Source organism: Cetorhinus maximus, chromosome 16 (genome assembly GCF_964194155.1).
Source record: "Cetorhinus maximus chromosome 16, sCetMax3.hap1.1, whole genome shotgun sequence".
NCBI classification, from domain to species: domain Eukaryota; kingdom Metazoa; phylum Chordata; class Chondrichthyes; order Lamniformes; family Cetorhinidae; genus Cetorhinus; species Cetorhinus maximus.
Window position 1 is genome coordinate 57,732,026 of NC_135894.1, and position 15,777 is coordinate 57,747,802.

The following is a 15,777-nucleotide window of genomic DNA, read 5'->3' on the forward strand; positions in this document are numbered from 1 at the left end:
CCACAGAAACGCCTGTCTATTCCCCTTACAATTGAATCCCCTATAACTATTGCATTCCCACACTTTTTACTCCTCCCCTGTGCAGCAGAGCCAACCGTGGTGCAACGAATTAGGCTGTTGCTGCTTTCCCCTGAAAGGCCATTCACCCCAACATTATCCAAAGCCGTATATCTGCTTTGCAGGGGAATAGCCACAGGAGATTCCTGCACTGCCTGCCTAGTCTTCTTGCTCTGCCTGGTGGTCACCCATTCCCTTCCTGCCTGTGGACTCTTAGCCTGCTGTGTGACCACCTCTCTATATGAGCTATCCACAATACTCTCCGCCTCGCAGATGCTCCACAGTGTCCCCAGCTGCCGCTCCAGCTCCGAAATCCAGGCTTCCAGGAGTTGCAGGTGGAGATACTTCCTGCACACATGCTGGCTCCAGTGCCCGGCTTCCCACATAGAGCTCTCCTGCCATGACTTACCCCTTTAAATTAAATTAAACATTTTGGAAGATACTTGATATCAAATAATATCAATTACTCTAGGACCCTTCTTCCCTGCTCCTCATTGTTATAAAAAGTAAATACCTCTAAAGGAGCCCATATAATTGAAAAGCAGTTGCAGTTCTTGCCATGCTTCCATCAGATGTGAAGCTGGAGAAATAACTGAGATGCATAATAATGCAATTTTTGAAGGTGTTGCTATGGAAATTTTTGAAGGCGGAAATGAACTGTGATGCTGCAAAACATATTCCTGTGGTGGGAAGGGGCAAGAATTTACCTAGAAAATGTTGATTTTTTTTTTTTGTTGCTTTTATCGGCATTTTGAAAAGTACTTTGATTTTGAAGTGTAATGCTGGCGCTGCAGAATTTATTTTTAATTGCATTCTTGGGTACACCTTACATGTAGGAATTAAGCTCCCAAGGCACTTAATTTGTGGAATTGATCCAAGAGTGCAGCGAGTGTGAAGAGTTTAAGAAATATTTTTCTCCAAGTTTGCCTTCATTGCTGCTACATTCTTGCTCAAAAACTGGGCAGTGTAAGGCCAAAAATCACCTAATATTAAATGCAGCTGTTATGTCAAAAGTGTTTAGGGAAAGCATAAGACCTGGTGTAAGAGCAGAGGTAGCAGGAGGGGGCAGGGAAGGAGAGGGAGGAAAAGGAGGAAGGATAAGACAGAAGGAAGGAAAACGTTCGGGAGATAAGAGTAGAGGGAGAGAGAGAGGATTGGCAGAGGGAAGGAGAGCAAGTTTTTTGGGGCAGAAACAATTCTACCAAAATTGTGAGCCAATCCAATCAGCATGAACATTTCAGTAAAATAGTGGTCGTAGGATTCATACTATAACTAGGCTAAGGTCTACTTAAGGTGCAAAAGTTGCGGACCACTGACATCATGATAGCCTTGACATAATTTTAACTCCTATGATTGTGAAACTTGGCAAGATTCAGCTTGGTGATAGTTTAATTTATAATATTCGTTGGGAAAGCACTTAGGCCAGAATGATCAGGGAGCTCTCCCTCAAGCCCTGCAAAGGGCTCCTGGGTCTCCTGATACCCAGCCTTGCCTCTCCTTTTCTGCACCGGCAGCACTCTGGAGACCCTACTCACAGCAGCAACTTGTGCTGAGGTCCACTCCCAAGAGTCCTCGGTACTCCCTGGCACAATTCGCACTTCCATCTGTTGACTTGCCATGATGTCCCCTCCACACTACACCTGATCCTATGGAGCCTATTAGACGACAGCATCTTCAAGATAGGTGAGAAGGGGAGAACACCCAGCAATACAAGGAAATCTGCCTTCTGAATACAGATTGAATTTTAATGTTTTGACCCACTCACACAAGGAGACAGGCGACTACGCGACTATGCTAGAGTGACACGGAGACTGAGAGATCAGCCAATTAGGTTCACGTGGGAATTTGGTGCATGGGAGAAAGAGGTGTGGTATGCATAGGAATTATTCTAAGTTAATTAATTGAGTAATTAAATTAAGTTAACTAAATAACATAAGTAATAATAGCAGGACAGGTGCCATGTTGCAGCTGTGAAATGTGGGAGCTCTTGGATGCCAAGGCGATCCAGGACAAACACATCTGCAGAAAGTGTAAGCAGCTAGAGGAATTCCAGATCAGGATTATTGATCTGAAAGCTGAAATGCAGACACTGTGCAACATCAGGAAGGGGGGAAAATACCTGGGGAAAAATTGTGCCCCCATCAGGGGGGGAAGTTCAGGAGCGGGCGCACCTCCGATTGGTGGCCTGGGGTTACGCTGCCATTTTATGTGGGCGGGCCAATTAAGGTCCACCCAGCGTGACGTCTGCCAGGAATGCACTTCCTGTGTGGGCGGGGGAGGGATTCCCCAAGCCGGGAGTGTGCTCTTTTGCGCATGCGTGCGATCGAGCACACTCATCTCCCTGAGGCTAAGTGCTGCCTCAGGGAGATCAGCACCAAATTTAAAAATGGTACATGTAGAGAAATGAAATTTCCCTGACATGCCCCCTCATGTGACACTGTCACATGAGTTGGGACATACCCATCACTTTTAAGTAAACTTTTATTAAATTTTAAAAAACCTACATGAAACCTCATCCCGCCCGCGGGTGAGGTTTCTTGCTTTTTCTGAAGTGCGTCAGGGCTCCCGGCCTGCCCCCCAACCTTAAGGTTGGACGGGCAGGTCCTTTAACTAGTCTAATTACTTTTTAAATAGGCCGTTGACAGGTTGGCGAGTGCACAGCTGATTCGGCTGTGCCCCCACCGACCTGAAAATGGAAATGATGCGGGGTGACATTCGGAGTTCTGCCCGATGTCATCCTGTGTCATTTTACATGTCGGCGAGCGGGCCCCGCCCCTCACTCGCCAACCTCAATAACCTGCCCCTGGGCATTTTGCTCTAGAAGACGGTCACACCTCTTAGAATACAGTCGTCTGTTTTGGCCAGCAGTGAGGGATCCTCAGACTTTACAGTTGTCAAACAGGTTTGAGGTGCTCACAACCTGTGTGGATGAAAGCGAGGCCTGCAAGGTGGATGAGCAGGCTGGCCATGTCACCAAGGTACAGGAAGCTGTTCAAACAGGGAGAGCAAGCAGGAACGTAGTGGTAGTAGGGAACAGTATAGTGAGGGGATTGACACAGTTCTCTGCAGCAAAAAATGTGAGTCCAGAAGGCTATGTTGCCTGCCTGGGGTTCAGGACATCTGCTCAGGGCTGGAGAGGAACTTGCAGTGGGAGGGGGAGGATCCAGTTGTCATGGTCCATGTAGGTACCAACAACATAGGCAGGACAAGGAAGGAGGTTCTGCATGGTCAGTGTGAGAAGCTAGGCACCAAATTAAGGAGCAGAACGTCAAAGGTACCTGAGCCACATGCAAATTGGCATAGGGCAAATAAGATTAGAGAGCTAAATGCATGGCTCAAAGACTGGTGTGAGAGAAGTGGGTTCCAGTTTGTGGGACATTGGAACCAGTATTGGGGAAAGTGGGTGGTGTACCGTTGGGATGGTCAACACCTGAGCCATGCTGGGTTGAGTATTCTTGTGAATTGCATAACTAGAGAAGTAGAGAGGGCTTTAAACTAAACAAGAGGATTGAGGGATTAAGCTTGGGTAGATGTGGCAAATCAGGGGGGTAGATTCAAGGCAGGAGACCATAATAGTAAAATGGGAAATGAGGGTCATAGAATAGCAGGAAGGGGCAGAGAGATAAAACCTAAGAATACTCCAATAGTCAAGACTAGATGTTACAAAGATAACAAAAAGACAAGACTAAAGGTTCTGTATCTTAATGTGGGCGGCATTCATAACAAAGTAAATGAATTGATGGCACACATTGAAGTCAATAAACATGATCTGATAGTTGCAGATGGCTTGATGGCTGCAGGATGACAAGGATTGGGTCCTGAATATTGAAGGGTACATGACATTCAAGAAGAATAGGAAGCTAGGTAAAGGTGGAGTGGTAGCACTGTTGAACAAGGATGGCATTGGTGCAATAGTTAGAGATGACCTTGGTTCAGGAGATCAGGACATCGAATCGGTTTGGGTGGAGATGAAGAATAGTAAGGGAAAGAAGTCATTAGTGGGAGTGGTCTACAGGTCACCTAACAGTAACCACAATTTAGGACAAAGTATACAAGAAGACATATTGGGTGCTTGTGATAAAGGGATGGCAATAATCATGGATGATTTTAACCTACATATAAACTGGAAGAATCAGATTGGTAGTAGTCTGGATGAAGAGTTCATTGAATGCTCTTGAGATAGTTTCATAGAGCAGCATGTTGTGGAACCAACCAGAGAGCAGGTTATATTAGACTTGATATTGTGTAATGTGACAGAATTAATTAATGACCTCAGAATAAAGGCACCCCCTAGGTAGCAGTGACCACAATATGATTGAATTTTACATCCAGTTTGAAAGGGAGAAGATTGGGTCTAAGACTAGTATTTTAAACTTAAATAAGGGCAACCATGTGGACATGAAAGCTGAGCCAGCTGAAGTGAACTGGGTTATTAGGCTAGGGGTAAGTCAAGAGAGAAGCAGTGGCAAACATTTAAGGGGATATTTCAGATTACTCAGAATAAGTATATTCCTATGATAAAGAAACATTCTAAAGGGAGGACCCACCATCATGGTTAATGAAGAAGTTAAGAAAAGCATCAAACTTAAGGAAAAAGCATCTGTGCAAAGATGTTGGCAGGTCAGATGATTGATCAGAATATAAAGAACAGCAGAGAATGACTAAGAGGATAATCAGGAGAAAGAAATTAGAGTATGAGAGGAAGCTAGCTAGAATTGTAAAAATGCATAGCAAGAGTTTCTACAAGTTTTTAAAAAGGAAAAGAGTAAAGTGATTGTTGGTCCTCTAGAGAATGACAATGGGGAGTTAGTAGTACGTAATAAGGAAATGGCGGAAGAAGTGAACAAACAATTTGCTTCTGTCTTCACTACAGAGGATACAAAAAGCTATTCCAGTAATAGCTGTGAATCAGGTGGTGGAAGTGAAAGGGGAACTTGGTGAAACTACAATCGCTAGGGAAGTGGTACTGAGCAAACTGATGGAGCTGCGGGCTGACAAGTCTCCAGGTCCAAATAGACTTAATCCTAGGGTCTTAAAAGAGGTGACTAAATCTGCAGATGACACAAAGATAAGTAGGAAAGTATGCTGTGAAGGGGACATGTGGAGGTTGCAGACAGATATAGGTTGAGTGAATGGGCAAAAATATGACAGATGGCATATAACGTGGGAAAATGTGATGGTGGTCACTTTGGCAGGAAGAATAAAAAAGCAGAGTATTACTAAAAAGGAAAATGGCTGCAGAATTCCGAACTGCAAAGAGATCTTGGTGTTCTAGTGCATAAGTCACAAAAAGTCAGTATGCAGGTACAGAAAGTAATTAAGAAGGCTGATGGGATGCTATCCTGTGCAATTTTGGAACTCTGCCTCCAAGGGTGGTGGAGGCGGCGTCATTAAATATTTTTAAGGTGGAGGTATAATGACTCCCTTGCCTAACAAGAATCTAAGGTTATCAGGGGTAGATAGGAATGTGGAATTCAAACAGAAACATATCAGTCATGATCTTATTGAATGGCAGAGCAGGGTCGAGGGGCCGAATGGCCTACTTCTGCTCCTATTTCTTATGTTCTTAGATCAGCCACGATCTTAATGAATGGCAGAGCAGGCTTGAGGGGCTGCTTCTGCTCCTATTTTGTGTGTTTGTAGGTGAATATGCAGGCTGCCTCTCGCATTCCAATTGCCTGTTCAATGACTCTTATGTTCATGTAGCTTCAGTTCTTGAAACCACAGGGGTTCCACCACTTAGAAGTAATAGGAAAAGGAAGGGAAGGAATTTGTGTAATCACATGGGTATTTAACACTATGTTACACTGCCGATTTCATGTTCAATGTTTATGAACATAATCTTTATTTCCCTGGTCCTGTTCTCCCCATTATGCCCTGCTGCCTGCCAAGTAGCCTTCAGCCCCAATGAAAATTATATGACAAGACTAAAAGATGAGCACTGGGTATGCAGTGAGAGGACGGCTTGTTGACTGCGGATTGCTTTGTGCTAAGGGCTGGGGTGGTCCTCAATGGATTTAGCATTGATTTGCCAGATCATTGTGCAGCCTCAGTCTAGCTGAGTGCCCCTGAATGAGTCCATCCTGTGCATCTCTGGTAGCTAAGCAAGTGCTGCAGGTACCCTGCCACATCAGGCTCCTCCTACTCCTCCTCTTCTTGCGCCTCCACCTTTCTCATCATGGAGTTTCAGCCCTCGCTGCTGTGCAATGTTGTGCGGCGCATCAGACCTCTACCATTCTGAAAACCAATCTTGGTACATACTGAAGGGGGCCCAGATCTGTCCAGGCACCTGAATCTCATCTTTAGCATCCCAATTGCCTGTTCAATGACTCTTATGTTCATGTAGCTTCAGTTCCTGGAGATCACTGATAGAGCTTGTAAGTCATCAGGTGTCATTAGCCATGTTCTTAGAGGGTAGCCCTTATCTCCAAGAAGCCATCATCTGTCTCTGCTTTGGAGGTGTGAAAATCTGTTGTAGACTTAATTGGTGCAGGCTGCAGGCATCACAGCAGTTTCCAGGATACCTTGGACAGACATGCAAGATCCTCTTTCAGTGGTCGCATATGAGCTGAACGCTAATTGGTTGATGAATGCTGCTGGTTGGTCTGAGGGTGTACAATTTATGACTCCTTGGACCTCTGGAAATCCAGTCAGAGCAACAAATCTGAGGGCCCCTTTATTCTGACTGGACCCATCAGTACTGAAGTGGATGTAAGTGGCACACATACCATCCATTACATGGACAATACACTTGTGAACAATAGATTGAGGAGTTTTACATATGTCACCATCAGCTCCCTGAAAGGAGCTAGAGGTGCCAATATTCAGGGCTGTGGCGACCTTAACCACCTGGTCCACTTGGCAGGCGCTCTTCTTCCAGGAGGTTGCAAATGTTTGCAATGACTTGACAGGAGAGTCTTAGCCTCCTGGGACACTGGTACTCAGTCATATCCAGAAAGCTAATTTTTTGCCTGCATATCCTGTGTTGGGGGTATCACCTCCTATGAGCTGGAGTTCTATGCTCATCCCCTTTGTCCTGTAGAGCAGCAGGTGGTTGAGAAGAAGGCCGTTGCTGCTCCTGTTGATGTTACTGGCATTGCTGCTGTTGCTCCTGTCGTTGCTCCTCGGAGCAGCTCCCATGCAGCTGGGAGGTTCAGATCAATCGAAGTCAAAATACTCAAAGGTAGCAGAAATAACCTTCAAATTATTGGAGATCACCTCCAAAGCACCCTTTTAGAACAAGTCCTGTGAGCAAAAGCCTTTCGCTTAGTCAAAGAAGCAGCTGTCATATCTCAGTATTTAAAAGATTTTCCAGCCTGTCAATTGCTCAGCCCCATCAATTCCTCAGGTCTTGTTCAACCTGGTGTGTTCCAGGAACACGCACTCAGTTGAATACAGAATCCAGGGCTAAAAATCCACTCAATTCCCTTTTAGCATGTGTTAATAGCAGACTTGCCTGACTCACGGAGGTCTGTGTGCTGCAAACATACTCCAGTTAAATGCCGAAGTTGATGGACTCCTGCCGGCTTCCCAACACGCCAGCGTGTCCTGCTGTTGTAGCCTGTCTGCGCCGACATCCACCCAACCTGGCAGGTTAAGATTTCCCCCATGTCTCTAAGAAGAATGTACCTACACATTACGATTTCTTCTCAGACTTCAATGTATGCGGGTGGCTAGGGGAGGGAGGTTAAGCTTGTCCCTCCGATTTCATTTTGGCATTGCACTGACCTACATTAGAGAAACTAAAAACAAGCTAAACATTCAAATGATACTCATTACAAATTATAGTATAATATCGTGCCAGAATCATTTTGAATGAGATACATGAAAAAAACATGTAATTGCATTTGTTTTGAATTGAAACTAATGTCAATTTGTGTCGCCTGGATTACACTACCTGGCATCTAATTTACTGCCTCCTATAGGTCGTTGTTATAGGCATTAATAACAGACTGTTGTAATGAATGTTTGATGGGTTTGCCTATTACAAGCCCATTATTTCCTTCCTTACATGACTTCATGTAATGAATTTACATAATTACGCTAATGACACATAATTTTTTTACTTTCAGGCCCCATTTGTTACCATGTTACATCTGAGTAATCAAATGCACATTCAAAGTGCTTCATTACCTTAATTTCACTTTTAAATTGGATGTAACATTCTCCAAATTTGAAACTTTTATCAAGAAGGCAGACTGGTGAAAGCATTTTCATAGAAATTATAATGCTGCTTCATTATATTTTCCCATTTTTGTTACATTAACTAACAATAATTATGCAAAATGTCTGGAATAAATAAATAATCAAAGTCGTTAACGAAAAGGTGACAGATTTGTTGCCAGTATAAATATAAAATGATGCCCTGAGCCCAATACGGCTTTCCTACTACATTAATATAGTGGATAAAGAGCCAACCTAAGACTTTTGTTTTACCATCAATCAAATAATACAATGCTTAATTCTGAAGTGGCCTCTATAGAGGGCAGCAGAATGAAAAGTTGCTCAAACACCAACATTTCCTCCATGCAGTGCTCTTTCTATTCTATAATGTGCAACTGAGTACAGTCTCACTCCTTATATAGATTTGATTTACAAAATGCTTTTTGACCTCATACTAAGTGTCACGACCATCCTAATAGCACTAAATTTACTAATTTTTGATAGAAGATCATGTGCTCTCGACATGTTGATTATTATTTTTAAGTCCCATTGCTTCTTACTCCCCAGTGATAGTGAGACTCACGGATTGTGTGCTCATGACACTTTGAATTTTAAATTCTCATCCTTGTTTATAAATCCCTCCATTGCCTTTCCCTCTTGCGTACCCTTCTCCAGCCCTACAACCCTCCAAGATCTCTGCATTCATCCAATTCTGGTTTCTTGATCATCCTTGATTTCATGCTTTCATCTGCAAAGACTCAAAGTTCTGGAATTTCCTTCCTGAACCACTTTATCTCCCCTTCTTTAAGATGCGCCTCTGACCAAGCTTTGCAACAGCTATCCTACTATCTCCTTATGTGGCTCGGCATCATATTTTGTCTGATAAGGTTCCTGTGAAGCGTCATTAACGTGCTATAAAAATACAAGCTGTTATTCACATCACCTGGGGGGGAGGGATGCGGAAAGACTATTTTTGTTTTCTCCAATTGCCCATCCTTTTCATAAAGGCTGCAGATCTGTAAAGCCATTTGAATTACCTTGACATCTGCATTCTGCTTCATTAGTATCTCCACAGTATAGGACATTTCCTTCCAGGAGCCCTGCTTGCTTCTGGCTTTCTCTAGAAGTTCCTCTGCCTTTTGCTTGGGTTCAAGCCACTGGTTGGAATCCTTCAGCATTTCCTGTAGCTGTTGAGTGCGGGACTGTAACCGGTTCTGCACCTCATCCCACTGAGTTTGAACCTTTTCAACTGAAGGAAAATAGGAAAGAAAATTAAAATAAAAGGTTACATCAAAGACCAAGGTTACTTTTATTACAGGGATGCAATCATCCAGCTATTGTGCAAAGGAAGCCCATTGCAATTAATGTGCTGTGAAGTACTGATGGATCTTTCTGCTCCTGCACTCCGTTTGTCACAAATATAAAAACAGATGGAAAGCCTGAATCTTTGCAACCTTGATATGCATCAATAAATAATGTAGGGTTGTCCTTTTAGCTGCTTCATAAGATAACATTAGTACTTAAATTTAAGGGCAAAGGCCACAAGATGTATGCAAGTGCATGCAATATAGCCATAAGCATAATTGTGAAAGGAATGGCCCTATCTAGTCGAACAAGCTGAAGAGATTATTGTTTGAACATCATTTTTAAAAACTTCTTGGTTCCTGCCATGGTACACTAATAGAAGTTAATCATGTATCTGAGTTTCAAGTTTGCCTAACCCAATCACCTTGGCACTTAGGAAGAGGGGGACAGGACTCCTAATCTTGCTTTTGTTGCCTGGATGATAAGGATTTAAGAAACGGGTTTTGCACCCAGCAAATACACACAGCTGGACAGTGGGAGATTTAATGTTTGTGTGTGCTGTCAGCACTTGCTCTACTACTGCCTAACAATTAGAGAATTTAGCTGATTAATATTTAACTGGTGAGTAAGCTGTTAGGAACCTAATTCTTACCAAGTGAAATGTGCAAGGAGGAAACCACAACTATAGATCTACAGGTTATTTTAAATGGCATTTCAACTCTGAGGAGCATAGTGAGCAGAGTTGAATAGAACTTGGGTCCAAAATTTATGACTATCTTGGAGATTTCTAGGGGACACATTTTAAATTGTAAAACAGAAATTGTGCTAAGGTCACCAAAATGAGCCACAGTTTCAGTTATTCTGATTTTCCAGGTTCGAATTATTCGAGACAGGAAGGAAGGAGGTGCGAGGGCAAGAAAGGGAGTTGTGGCACCAGGCTCTTTTAAGATAATCTCAGTTTGGCCAGTGGTTTATATGAAATAAAAAAGACTGAAAAAGCTTTGTGCTGTAGTGGATATAGAATTACTTAAGAAAATACGGAGTGAGAAAAGGCCATAAAACTCATCAAACTCTCTGCAGCCAGAGTTGATGTATGATTATTCTATCATTGAATCATGCACTACCTACTATTCCCCTCATTTATGGATCACCAATTTCCTTCTTCTGAAAACAAGTCAAGATGTTGTATAATGACAGAATAATGCTGAAACTTGCTTCACACTAAATTCCTTTAGAAAGGAGCTAGCACAGCCTAAGTCAACTACCATATCTGGAAGTTAATTCTACAGATCAACTATCCTGTGTGGTATTTTTTTCTTCCAATCTTGAAACAGCTTGAGATACTTCAATTTTCTACAGTGTCCTTTAATCCTTTGCCTAATCCAAGATAAATAGTTTCCTTACTTCCACCTCATCTATCCATGTAACACGTCGCCCCTCAGCCTTTTCTCCAGCAAAATTGTGTCACTTGAGCTTTTCTTCATAACTTAGTCCATGAGCACCCAAATCATCCTGGTTACTCTTCCCTGAACTCTTTTTAATTCATCTATGTTCTTTTTGAGGTTGGACAACCAAAACCACAGTGCAAACTTACTGCATAGCCAAGACAATAATGTAGCAGGGAAGTCTGTAGAGAACTATGTTCCAGCATATGAACCTGCTGAAATTTCTCTAATCTGGCAATTGTTCTTTGTGAAACTACATTTTATCAAGGTTCTCAATATAAAGGAACGAAACTGGAGAAGATATTGAGCAAACATGATGAGTCCTTCAAAGTAAGTTTATATTGAACATCTTTACTCCAAAACTATGCTTTTGATGCTCTCTTAAAATGCTCAGGTCAATAGGCAATACTTCAACTTCCAACACCTTTTTCAGCCTCTCAGGAGTTTGCTGGCCCTTTTCTCTGTTCTTTCATCATATTATCGAACTTCTCCATTCAGCATTGAACCCTGTCTATTCCTTTTCTGATGATTACATGCTCAACATAACATCCATTTTTTTCTCAACACAGTATTATTATATCTTTATCTCTTTCTTCCACGTTCTTTGATGGACAATAAAATCTTGTTTCAGTTTCTCAAAGAAATTGTTGAGCGCTGTGTCTGCTTTTTTTGCAAAACAGAACATATCAGTTTAGTAATGAAATGGCCAGTGCCCACTCTGTGCAGGCAATGGTGACACGGTTAATTTGATGAGGATAATTTTTTTGGTATCCCAGGTGGATTTGTTAATGTGGGCACCTAACACCAACTGAAGGAGTCCTTTTCAAAACTAGTCCCACTAATCAGGGAAAGCTTTGGACCTGTATGTGCAAGATTCTTTAGCAGCCCCTGCAGCTGTCCACCAAAGTTAAGCTTGTGTTGCCCTCTCTTCCCTCAAACACTAAATATGCCAAGTTGTTAACATTTGCACCCCCCTCCCCCCCACCCCCAGCAGTTTGTGTTATGAAGATATTCTAATTAGCATTGTAAAAGCTGATATTAATAATTCTACAATTGTTAAAACACATACTGCTGGCCTCTGATCTTTGCTCTTAATATTCTGCCAATCACAGAGATAATGGGGACGAGAGTGAGGAGAGAGGGACAAAAGTGAAAGTTGGGTTGGCAATTGCATATACCCCGTGTTTCCAGCCTTTGTAGCAAAAGCTTGAGTATATTCTGAAGGGACGTTGCTAGCAATTGTTTTCTTAACCACTGCACTTGACAGTGAAAAGAGTACTTACTTTATGGATGGTTCAGCTTTAAAACTTTAAAAGAAAATCAATTTCTTTGCCATTGGGGTTTATTAAATTAGCCAACAACCGCACAATGTACCTTTCAACATGCTGCTATCTTGTAACTTATCTGACAACTGTGCAGTGACTCTGAAAATATTTAAATATTTCTAATTAAGTCGACCTCCAGTGGTAGTAAAGGGTAATTCATTTTGATTAGAGAAAAAAGGGGAGTGGGAGGGCTCTAATAGGTTTGCCCTGTTCACACAAAATGGATGAGGGAAATGGACAGCCTATTTTCCTAGCTAAAGAATTGAGTGCTATGTAAAACGGGCTTGTTATGTTTTACTATGTGGTCACTTTGCTCACAAGCCAGTTGCACGCTTACCTATCGGCAGGTGAGTCGATTACAATATACGGCAGACACAGAAACCATTATGAAATGAAGCCCATACTATTTATTTACACAAACAACAGAGCACTAACATGATGTGTGCTTCTCCAACCAGACCCTACCTCTAAACTAACATTAGCATGGTAGTCCGCGCTACATAGCTATTGGGTCTTACAGTCATGTGGTCAATCTGCTCACATTCTCTTAAAGGTGTATTACACCTCAGATTACCACAGGGCTGCTCATTTGTTATCACCCATTTTGCATAACCAGTAAAGAGCAATTTGGTGCCCAAGGTGTAGTACCATTACGTGACTATTCAGCAAGAAACAATAGAGTCCATAATTTAAATGTTCCTACACCAAGATTATGACCTAAGGCAGGATTTAATGCATTGTACAGTTGGCAGCATTTTAGTTTTATTGGTAATTGCTAATTACAGTGAATAAGGTAAATTTAGTAATTCTCTGTCCCAGTGAGAAGCCACGCTTGAAGGGAGCACAAATCAGAGAACAGCAGCGAGAGTATTGTAACCTATCTCCACCCCACACTCTGAGAACAGTTCCTCAACTCAAGTATCAGAATTATTTCATATTTTTAATCCTTGGCCAATAATTTATACACTAAGCATAACATATTACCATTGACATAATTGCTCACATTATGCTGCTTTCATAGTATAATTACAGAAGAGTGGAGGAAATATTTTTAATAAGGAAAAATTAAACAAACAGCCCAGTTTCTTACAAACATTAATATAAGCATAATCAAACCTGACTTCGTCACTAACATATGGTTATTGCAATCTCACATTCCATTGACACACAGCCACTGCCATTAACACATAGAGAAGTTCAGCTAGTGGTAAGTAGATGGAAGTTTAATTAAGGATGCAATAATATTAAAGGCATTTCTTATCCATTTTCATCTTTTTTTCTGCCATGACTTAATAAGCCTTTATTCCAATTGTTCTGCTATGTCTGTTGTGTTGTCCCCAATGGGTTTCCAAACGGGAATCCCTATCTGAGCTCTTTGGAGGAAGATGATAAGGACCAGTAAAGGGGTGAGCAGCAGGGAAGGTTGCACTAGAACAAAAACAAAAATAGCTGGAAAAGCTCAGCAGGTCTGACAGCATCTGCGGAGAAGAATACAGTTAACGTTTCGAGTCCATATGACTTCATCAGAACTTACGGATTCAAAACGCTAACTGTATTTCTCTCCACAGATGCTGTCAGACCTGCTGAGTTTTTCCAGCTATTTTTGTTTTTATTTCAGATTTCCAGCATCCACAGTATTTTGCTTTTATCTTAAGGTTGCACTAGAGGTGCTTGTGGCCACCTGCTAGTACCATCACGTCTATATCTCCTGGTAGGAATGTACATTCCTCTCCTTGGGACAGAATTAGTGCATCTGGAGCTTCTTGTTCCTAAAGAAAACTAGGACAGCAGACACATTGGAACAAATAAGATATGTGAATCTCTGACTGACAGTATAGTTGCATGCTTCCCGAAAGAAACCAATAACAGCACATTATGGCTATCAATGGTGTTGCATGAAATAAGTTTTCTAATTGGCTGCACTCTCAAAGATACCAGACAACCACTGTCAGACCTACCTAGCACTATTTTTGAGAGACAGATATAGCACTGTAGCATTTGCTGCTGGAATACTGCAGTTAACATGCAGCGCAGACCTCACATGACCAGTGACAGTAATGGTCACCTGTGGAATAAGGCCTTCTTCCATTTTCTCACAGGCATGCCGCAATGCTGATTAATAGGGATGGTGATCTGGCTTAACAAACAGGGTCAACCCTCCCTATATAGCACTTCTTCAGCAACCATCAATAGGGAGTTTTAGGTGTTGAGCTGCTTCATCACTTGCTACACATACCTATGCATAGGGTTTCCTTTACTTCATTTTTCCCATTTATTCACGTCTTAGCCCTCTCCCACTACAAACTTGGCAAGCCTGAAATACTTTTTTCAGACTTTCGCAAGGCTCCAAAAATTTATGTCCGCCTATTCTGACACTTCCTGTTAATTGTCTGGATCCTTTTAAATTTCACTTGCACTCCATTTTTTGTGCCCCACACATATCCAAATTAGCAACTGAAGCTATGCACGTTTATGATAACGAGTTGTCCACAGAAAATCAGGATAACTCATTAAAACAATTATACACAATTATCCAAAGGTCAACTAATTATCATAACTATTTACAGCACATTGCATTATACAACGCACTTATAACCACTTCAGAGCAAATAGCACCTGTAACAGAAAATCTACCTTAGACATTACAAACTCACACTGCCATTAACACAAAGGTATTCTAATCTAACTTTCTCACTAAAACAAAGACATTAAAACCTCTCATTGCTCCAACAGACAATCAAAATTTCCAATGACATTATCAGACAGAAGGGCTAAAATTCAACTTTGCATGGGTGCAAAACAGGAGGCAGTGGTTTGGTCACTGACTATACCTTTGTCTGGATTTTCTTTTGACTGACTTCATTCAATAGAAAGTAAAATCCTGTGGGATGTAAAATGGACCCCAATCCACTCCCATCCAGGTTTTGCCCCCGTGATGTTAAATTTTATCCCAGACACTCCAATCTTCTCACGAGTTTCAATAACCAGGCACTTCAACCTGATAAAGACATCAAAATTTGAACCCGATATTGATATCATCGCACTACGATCCTCCAACCTCATATTGTTATCCACACAGACGTCTTAACACCACACAGCCATTACCTCATACATTTCAATCTCATATGGTCATACCATATTGCCAAAATAGCCACTTAACACTTCTCATTTCCCTGCATATTTTGACAACAGCTTCAAGTAGTAAAGCTTCAACTTTCAAATTCTCTATGACCTCATCCTCCCCTAACTCTGTAACCTCCTCTAATCCTACAGCCCTCCTAGATAATTGTGCTCCTCTAATTATGGCCTTCCGAGAATCCCTGATTTTAATCACTCCAACACCGACAACAAAGCTTTCAGCTCCTAAGGTTCAAAGCTTTAGAATTCCCTTCCTGGCGCCTCTCTTCTCTCCTTTAAGATGCTCCTTAAAATCTACCTTTTAGACCATGTTTTTGGTCGTCAGCCTAATATCTCCTTATGTG

General features: G+C 41.8%; 1 protein-coding gene across 6 annotated transcripts in view; it reads right to left on the bottom strand.

Moving 5' to 3' along the window:
• The window catches only part of dmd (dystrophin), a 1,945,510-nt gene that overhangs the window by 395,781 nt on the left and 1,533,952 nt on the right, over window positions 1-15,777 (bottom strand). For all 6 annotated transcript variants that reach the window (XM_078559857.1, XM_078559853.1, XM_078559852.1 and 3 more), the window contains exon 52: window positions 9,258-9,469. In XM_078559857.1, coding sequence (XP_078415983.1) covers window positions 9,258-9,469 — 212 coding nt within the window. The remainder of the gene's footprint in view (window positions 1-9,257; window positions 9,470-15,777) is intronic.